The following is an 8,970-nucleotide window of genomic DNA, read 5'->3' as shown; positions in this document are numbered from 1 at the left end:
TCTTTCCCTCCTTCCAAAGGGAATATTCACTGCAGTGTCTAACTCAGGGTGCTGAGAGGTGTCAGGGCAGATGGTCGTACTCTCACCTGGGATAAGCTCCGGCATAGCGCTCATGGGGGATGCACAGCTCCATCCCAGGGAACCATGTCTGGAATGGGAACTTGTGGCAGCGAGTGAATTAAACCCCAACCTGGCTCATATTATGCGTCAAGTCCTTTCAAATCCCGTGTGGTTTTTTAATGTGATGTAATTCCTTTCTCTAATTCTTTGATCCTTTGCCAGGAGCCTGATTCCAGCCACAACCTTTGCCCTTCTCCTGAATATTCTCTGTTCCCTCATTACAGGCTTCGGGTACCTGACGAAGCAGCTGATGGGCCTGGCCGGGGGTCGTGTAGTCCTGGCCCTTGAAGGTGGCCACGACCTGACTGCCATCTGCGATGCCTCGGAGGCATGTGTGTCCGCTTTGCTGGGAAATGAGGTACGGACACGGCAGAACCTCCACCCCGCCTTGGTTTGGGCATCTCCTTCTCCAAAACAGCCAGTCCACCATATTTTTGTCATTCATAGAATCCACTGTGTTAGAAAAGACCTCCAAGATCATGAGGTCCAGCCCTTCCGTGCTTACTAGAGCATGGCACTAAGTGCCACATCTAGTCTCATCTTCAGAACCTCCAGGCATGGTGAATCCACCACCTCCCTGAGCAGCCCATTCCAATGCCTGATTGCTCTCTTTGTACAAAATCTCTTCCTAATATCCAACCTAAACCTCCCCTGGCAGAGCTGGAGTCTGTGCCCTCTTGTCCTCCTCTGGTTGCCTGGGAGAAGACACCAACCCTCACCTGACTCCAACCTCCTGTCAGGGAGTTGCAGAGGGTGGTAAGGTCTCCCCTGAGCCTCCTCTTCTCCAGGCTAAACAACCCCAGCTCCCTCAGCCTCTCCTCATGGCACTTGTGCTCGAGTCCCTTCCCCAGCCTCGTTGCTCTTCTCTAGACCTGCTCCAGCACTTCAATATCCCTCCTGAACTGAGGGACCCAGAACTGCACACAGTATTCAAAGTGCAGCCTCATTGTTTGGTTTCTTTTCTTGATTTAAAGAGTACGAACTACCTGTGCTTGGCAGTCTGTATTACAGGGAGTGAAACAGCTGAGAGCTGATTTTTAGGAGTTTATTCTTTAGCCAAATAATTTGCCCTTTGGAAATCAACCATTTTAATTTACTTCTGAATTTGCTGTCCAAGCCTTCCCTTCTCCTTGCTCTACTCTGTGGTCCTACAGCCTGTGCCTGCTATGTGGGGCAGCTTGGTTGACATTGTTTGCAGTTACATTTTTTTCATTTAACTTATCTTTTCCATTTTTCTGCACATGACTGTGTAGGAAAAGCCTCTGCTGTGTCAGAGAAATTGGCCAGAAAGGTCAGGGGATGTGGTTGCAAGATAAGAGCAAGGCAGAGAAGTACACCAAGGAATTGAGGTTTTGGATTCTGGGAAGCTCAGGGTATTTTCCTACAGAGCAAACTTCAGATGCCTTAGTTTTTCTGCCTCTTCTTCCCCTCCCCTTTTAGTGTCAGTGGCATTAAGGGAGAAGTGCCACATCTACACATCATCTAAATCCCTCCAGGGATGGTGACTCCACCAGCACCCTGGGCAGCCTGTGTCAGTGCCTGACCACCCTTTCCATGAAGAAATTTTCCCTAATATCCAACCAAAACCTCCCCTGGTGCCATGTTTGTAGGGTTTTGAGCATGAGTACCTGGTTACTTTGGGTCAGGGTGCGGCACCGCAGAAAGGAGAAGGCAAGCAGTGGCTCTGTCTCCAGTGGAAGATGACTTCTGGGGGTGGTTGCAGTTCAGTGACCATTAGCCTTTCTCAGGTGTGGGAAGATGAAGAGGGAGCTTGGATCTGCGTGGATGTGAGGATCAGCTATGTTTAACTTCCAGCCTGTTGGAGAAGTGCTTTGTCTTGTAGTATCCACACTCAGCATTAAAGACAACAGCGCCTGGGGAAGCTGCGCTAGCCAGGCCAAGAGAGAAACCAGCTGGGATTCATCAAAAGCAGCTGCTTGAATGATCCAGCATCCCATCTCCAAGTATCCAGGGAGCATCCACTCCTTGTGCTTGGCCAGGCAGTTCTGATATTGGCATGGGGAATGGATCCAGCCTGTCCTCAGCCTTCAGGAAAGCCGAAAACATGGGAACCAGCTGCTACATCAGCATGAAACCAGGGGAGTTCCAGTGGTGAGGCACTAGCACCCCAGAGAAGCGGTGGCTGCCCCTGGAAGTGTCCGAGGCCAGGCTGGACAGGGTTTGGAGCAACCTGGTCTAGTGGAAGGTATCCCTGCATGTGGCAGAGGGTTGGAACAAGATGAGCTTTAAGGTTCCTTCAACCCAAACCAGCCTGAGATTCTGTGAGTTTTTATTGCGGCACTCATCTCTCTGGAGCCAAGTTGTCACCACAGACAATTCCTCTGGCTCCATCCACCTTTGGGTGCAGCTGACTGTAGTGGCAGGACACACTTTGAAAGGGAAACAATGCTAATAACAGTCAAGCACTCCTGCTTGACATGCTCATAGGATGCAGATGAGGGTCTGCATGCCATAAATAAGTGCTTGATCCAAGCCATGGATGTGTTTGGAAGTGTGAGGCTGTGTGGAGATCTCTGCACTCACGATAGCTTGGGTGTTGTCAGCTGCCTGAGTGTTCTCATTGAGCTGAATGAACATTGATTCTTAAAGCTAAAAAACACTGATTTTGTTTCATCACAGCTCTAAGGCACTTCAAAATACTTAAAGACAGACCTGTTCTCACTTGTCCTAGGTGGGCTGTAAGGCTATGCAGATACCATGACAATATCCCCTGACTTAGCCACACATCAAAAAGCAGGAAACACTAGTTTTATCAAGGTCTTTTCTAAAACCTTTTTTAATGCAAGGAAGTCGGAGGGAACGGCTGTGGCTTTGTCCTGCGGCCCTTTGATGCTGTTTGATATACAGCCTGTCGGAGGATCCTGCACGCACACACATGGACAGGCAGCTGCAGCCACGACGAGCAGCACAGAGCTTCTCCAGCCCAGGAACGGTGCCGCAGCTACACGCGGACTGGTAGGAAATGAGGGGAACAGTGCCAGTCCCCAGAGCGTCTGCGTTCACCGGCAGAGATCAAAACTGCCGCACGGGGAAAAGCATTCCACAGAAGCAGGAGCCGGCGTGTTTCCAACTGGCCAGGAAATTAAAGCAGAGCTTTGGCTGTGCAGCTGAGGGTAGGAATGAGAATGGAGGCAGTGCCGGGCGAGGTGGCTTGAGAGTGGATGGACATGGCTGTGGTGACAGATCTAATTGTGCGAAGCTAACAGGGTTTGAGTGGAAAAGTCAAAGGTGGATTTGATAGAGGGAGAGAGAGTTTGGTACCGTCCGAGAGAGTTGGGGGTGTTCAGCCTGGAGAAGGTTCCAAGAGAGCCGAGAGGAACTTTGGACAAAGGTCTGGAACACCAAGAAAAGGGGGAATGGACTTAAGCTGAACCTGGAAAGGGAGATTTGGGAGGAATATTGGGAAGGAATTCCTCCCTGTGAGGGTGGTGAGGCACTGGCAGAGCTTGCACAGAGAAGCTGTGGCTGCTCCATCCCTGGAAGTGTTCTAGGACAGGTTGGATGGGACTTGGAGCAACCTGGTCTAGTGGAAGGTGTCCCTGCCCATGCAGGGATTGGAACCAGATGGTCCCTTCCAACACAAACCATTCCATGATTATATGATTCTGTGGTCTGCTGATGGCAGTTTAGACCAGTAAGCCACCATTCCTCTCCTGTTACTCAAAGCAGTCCCTTAGAGCAGCATGCCAGCCCTGCTGGAGGGCACAGCAGCCATATGGAGCTGCACACTCCATTCTGGGCATTACCAGCCTTTACCCTTCAAACCAACCTCTGCCCCATGGCAAGTGCTACCGGTGAAGTGTCTGTTCCTGGGGAGTGATGCTGGAGCATCCGGAGCAGAGGGCAGAGCTGTTGTCATGGGAATATGGACAGCAGCACGTGCTGAGGAACATGGTCTTGGAGCTCAGCAGCACTCATAGTGTTGTCTGTCCCAACTGGAAATGCTTTGTCCTTGTTGTTTTTCACCCTGAAGTAGTGGAGGTTTGTCCAGTGTTAGACTCTGAACATTGCAAATGAACTAGAAGGTGGTAATAGGCAGGTACTTAAAACCTTTGCATAATGCCCAGAGGTATTTCCTCCCTTTTCCAGGAGTGCAGTGGCTGAGCCTGTTGCCTGTGAGTGTTGTTTCAGGATGAGGAGTGTGCTATGGAATCAGGAATGTGCTTCCTATTGGTCTCAGCCAAGAGGCATTAGAAAGCTCTTACTGAAAGGCTCATCCTGGAATTGCTTTTGCCTTCACTTAATGTCATACAGAAACCAGTTTGAACCAGAAGTATTTTTAGATCAGAGAATTTTAAAAGTGCAGTCCCTAATTACTAAATCTGGAATGCAGCAATCCCTAGTGCTCATGAAGTACCTATGGAATGGCTACCATGTGCTCATAAGAGTATTCTTGTCTGGAGCTTCTCTTGGCTTTGAGCAGAAGTTGCAGTTAAACTTTGCATAGGTTTAATTTTCTTTTAACTATTAAACTGTGGCTGCTCTTTGCTGGGGAATATCCCTGGTTGGGCCTTGGCTGCTGTTTTCAGACACAATTAACAGCTGTGGACGTTTCTTGACTAGCCAGCCTAGGAGTTGTGTGACGAATTCATGCTTTTAGTGGAGAACCAGGGATGTCAAAGGTGTGTTCCTCTTCTTGGGTTTTTCTAAAGGACATCAAATAAACCCTAAAACAACCCTCCAGCAGTGCTGTCAGAGCCTTTCTCTGGGATTGGACATGCGTGTTCCCACTGCAGAACAGACTTTGTCAGGGCTCCGACCCCATGCTCTTGACATAGGATGTCCAAGGCTTGTTGTTACTGATGTTTTCTGGCACTAGAACAGCCCTGCAGTACCCACCTTTGGAGAAACATCTCGAAGGAGATTGTGGTTTGATTTCACTTTTTCTATGCTGAATGAAGGCTACCAGGGCTGAGATGGGTCCAGACAGAGCTCTTTATCAGACAGGAGGAAAATACCTCTTAGAAAACAGGAGGAAGTGCTGTCAAGCAAGGAGAGGGCATTTTGTATCACTTGCAGTGACAGGACAGGGAATGGCTTCCCACTGACAGAGGGCAGGGTTAGATGGCATATTGGGAAGAAATTCTTCCCTGTGAGGGTGGTGATGGCACAGGTCAGGTTGCCCAGAGGAGCTGTGGCTGCTGCATCCCTGGGAGTGTTCAAGGCCAGGTTGGATGGGGCTTGGAGCAACCTGGTCTAGTGGAAGGTGTCCCTGCTCATGGCAAGGGGTGGAATGAGATGGTCTTTAAGGTCCCTTCTAACACAAGCCATCCCAGGATTCTGTGTTTCGTTGGTAACATTTCTTCCGTGTTCCTCTCTTTTTCCAGCTTGAACCTCTTCCAGAGAAGGTTTTCCAGCAGAGAGCAAACTCTAATGCTGTGCATTCCATGGAGAAAGTAATCGAGATACACAGTGAGTATAGCCCCACTGACCCAGCTGGTTCCCTGTTGGGCTGCCCAGTGGGACACTCATTTGACTTCTCCATCATTCTGGCAGCTCCGTGTTCCCATGTCGTAGTTTCTTTGTGGTCACTGCACCATGAACTGAGTTTGTGCAGCCACAAACTTGTCTCACTGTGCTGGCAGCAGCAGATCAAGTGATGCACAGTGAGCAGTTTATTCACGGAATTGTTTTAAGCACTTGTGGAGAAATTATAGAATCAGAGAATGGTTTAGGTTGGAAAAGACCTTTAAGTCATTGTGTCCAGCCTTTAACTCAACACTAATTAGTATTCAACCCTGTAAAATCTCTGTGAAGGACAAAGTATCCTGCACTTAGAGTGTTCTTTTATCTCATCAAGAGCAATTCAGGTAGCTCAGAATAACAAAAGTCTCACTGAGTGTTGTGTCACCTATGAACTAAGAACAGATAGGCATGAAAGTGAAACAGTCTCTTGAGCACGTGATGGGATTGTTGGGGTGTTATGTGTTGGACTTGATGATCCTTGTGAGTCCCTTCCAACTCAGGAGATTCTGGGATTCTAGGACTGTTGCCGAAAGTTGCTGATACTTTAGGTTTATTTAGCCAAGAAGGTTAAAATCATTTTATTGAAGCTTTCCTCAGGAAATTCTTAGTGCAAGAGCCTGAGTCACACAGGAATCCCAGCGCCACATCCCACCATCCTCCCACATCAAGCATTTGTGGTCTGAAATTGAAGGGGGAGTTGTCTCCCTTTTATAGGGTAAAAATAGAGATTATTTTCCTTCCGCCCCTAAAAATGCCAGGTGGCTTTAGATATTTGAATTCCATTTCCAGAAGCTGCTCTGCAGAGTGGAAGCTCAGGACCTGTGGGACACCTCAGCAGCATCTTGAGCCAGCCAGTGATCTATTTAGTTTCTTTCTTAAAATGAGCACAGCAGATTATCATAGAATCATAGAATTTAGGGGTTGGAATGGACCTTACATATCATCTAGTCCCAACCCCCTCCCCTGGGCAGGGACACCTCCTCACTAGATCAGGTTGCTCAAGGCTTCAAAGGGGCTTGGAGTAAGACCCTCAGATCTGCTGCCCAGCACAGGAGAAATGGAGATGCTTGAGAACAAGCCCCTCCTCCCTATGTGTTGCCCTCGCTGTTTGGGTTCTTGCTTTAAGGTTTAGCTGTGGCTTTTTGGGTACCAGCAAATTCAGTTTGTCCTGCCTGGGGACCAGGAGAACATCATTTACTCCATTCCTCTGTTCTTCCCGCTGAAAAAGGGTGACAAACTGCTGACATAAAAAAGAAATTGAAGCTTGGACTCAATGATCTTAGAGGCCTTTACCAATCTTAATGATTCTAAATACAACTTGGACTCCTTTAGCCTTAGGTGATTTGCCCACAAAAAGCATGGGACAGTCAGCAGCTGAATGCAGGAGTCCAGGTCTGGCCTGCATCCTTCCCTCCCCTGTATTTGTCCTTAGGTCTAGAACTTTCTGAGGGTTTCAGAGTGAAAAAGGAACTGTTGTTATTTCCTGAGCACCTATGGGTCTTGAAGTGAGAGCAAGCACAGATCAAGGTCCCATTTTGCATAGGTGTGATGAGTCTTGCCTGGGCAGTTCTCAGCCTGCTGTTGGTTCTGGGAAAGCGAGAGGGTGGTGCTGGACCTGGAACGGTGCAGGTGCCCTAATGCCTCTCTTTTCACCTCTACCTCAGGCAAGTATTGGCATTCACTCCAGCGTTACGCCTCCACGGTGGGATACTCCCTGGTTGAGGCTCAGAAGTGTGAGAATGAGGAGGCAGAGACGGTAACGGCCATGGCATCTCTGTCAGTGGGCGTGAAGCCAGCTGAGAAGAGGTGAGTTGCTTTCCTTCCCATCTCTTGACACATCTCAGGGTCTGCCCAGGCAGGAGGAGCAGCACTGTGGGTTAAACCTCTCCTTTTAACCATTGCTGCTGCATTCCCCACGTCCCCTGTCCTCCATGGATTCCAGAAAGACCTCCTGGGCTGCAGGAGAGCAGCAGAGAAATGAGCTCTGTGTATACACCCTGTGCCTGACCCTTCTGCTCCAACCAGAGCCAAATGTGGTTTTGGACTACCGGAGGAAACTGATTTTGCTGCATAACATGTTAACATTGCCTAAGTGAAAACATACTGTCCAAAACCCCTTCTTGGTGGCAAGTTTTAATTCCAGCGGATCTCAACTGCCTGGGTGGGAAGGTGATGGGAATGTAAAGCGTGAGACTAGGCATCACAATTTGTCCAGCTCTTCATGCTCAACCCCTCTATTCTCTCTTCCCTCCCTTCCCATCCTGCCTGGCTGTGAAATCCCTCAGACCTGACGACGAACCCATGGAAGAGGAACCTCCCCTGTAGCATTCACCTTCGAGCTGGAGTTCTCCTGTTTGTTCGTCTTCGTCTTGAAGCTCTGCCAAGAAGCTTTCTCTCGTTACTCCTGTGTCCTGTCACGCTTATTTCCATAATACGGAAGGACAACCAGGTGTAAAGCAAAGCAACCGACAAAACCAGTCTCTCCGTATCTATCTGAGTCTCTATTTGCCGCAAACAAAAAATGCTGGTGAAGAGCAGCAAAGGACTGACACGTTGGGCACTCTTCCTCTGGTCCTCACTGGGAGTGGAAAGAGGAACGACGCCCAGGAAGTCTTTGGCAGAGTTGCGAAACAAACAAAGAAATCAAAGATTCAACAACACGCGTGAAAATAAAACAAACCTTAACGTAAAACTGGTGCTTACAAGTTGATTACCCACAACTGAGCAATCTCCACTTGAACCACTCGGCCCATCGTGTAGTTTCATTTCTTGGATATTTTGAAATGGCTCTTGCCTGCGAGTCAGCGACACATCTTGTCGGAACCAGAACTTCGGGAGATGGTGTATTTTTAATGGGGAGGGACAGGGAACGAGGGACTCATCTTAACATCTGAAGGAAAGGGAAGGAGAAAGGGAGAAATGGTAGCCCAGATGGAGTCGGCTTTATTGTCTCCAAAGCCATCTGAAGATGAGTTTGTGCCTTTTTTTTTAATGATGGATTTGGTGCAGCTGGATTTTCTGAAGTTTGAGGAACAATGCCTTAAGTAAAAAAAAAAAAAAAAAAAAACCACACAAAAAAAGATAAACCACAAAGAACACAGCAGTTCCTGAATATTTTTTCCTCTGGTTGGGAAAGCCAAGAACTGCCATCAGGAAGGAAGACTTTTTGGCTTGTGCTGGCATGATGGTGGGAAGCAGGCATCAACTGAACAGAGCGTCTCCAAAAACTGTCGACAAGTTTGGATTTGTTTTGTTTTCTTTCATTGCTGTTTAACAAAAAAAAAAAAAAAAAAACAACAACAAAAAACCACACAAAAAAAAAAAGAAGGAAAAGAATTAAGGTAGTTGCCAAAAAAAAAGTGG

General features: G+C 48.2%; 1 protein-coding gene across 1 annotated transcript in view; it reads left to right on the top strand.

The window, feature by feature from the left end:
• Positions 1-8,658, top strand: part of LOC103803776 (histone deacetylase 4) — a gene marked incomplete at its 5' end in the record, with an annotated part of 22,880 nt that extends 14,222 nt beyond the window's left edge. The window contains 4 exons of the mRNA XM_009076347.1: positions 345-478; positions 5,469-5,553; positions 7,272-7,413; positions 7,893-8,658. Of these exons, the coding sequence (XP_009074595.1) occupies positions 345-478; positions 5,469-5,553; positions 7,272-7,413; positions 7,893-7,932 (401 nt within the window). The remainder of the gene's footprint in view (positions 1-344; positions 479-5,468; positions 5,554-7,271; positions 7,414-7,892) is intronic.
• Between the last annotated feature and the right edge of the window lie 312 nt (positions 8,659-8,970).

The sequence above is a fragment of the Acanthisitta chloris genome, unplaced genomic scaffold (genome assembly GCF_000695815.1).
Source record: "Acanthisitta chloris isolate BGI_N310 unplaced genomic scaffold, ASM69581v1 scaffold27626, whole genome shotgun sequence".
In the NCBI taxonomy this organism is placed as follows: Eukaryota; Metazoa; Chordata; class Aves; order Passeriformes; family Acanthisittidae; genus Acanthisitta; species Acanthisitta chloris.
Note: the sequence above shows the minus strand (reverse complement) of the source record. Positions and strands in the feature narration are given on the sequence as shown.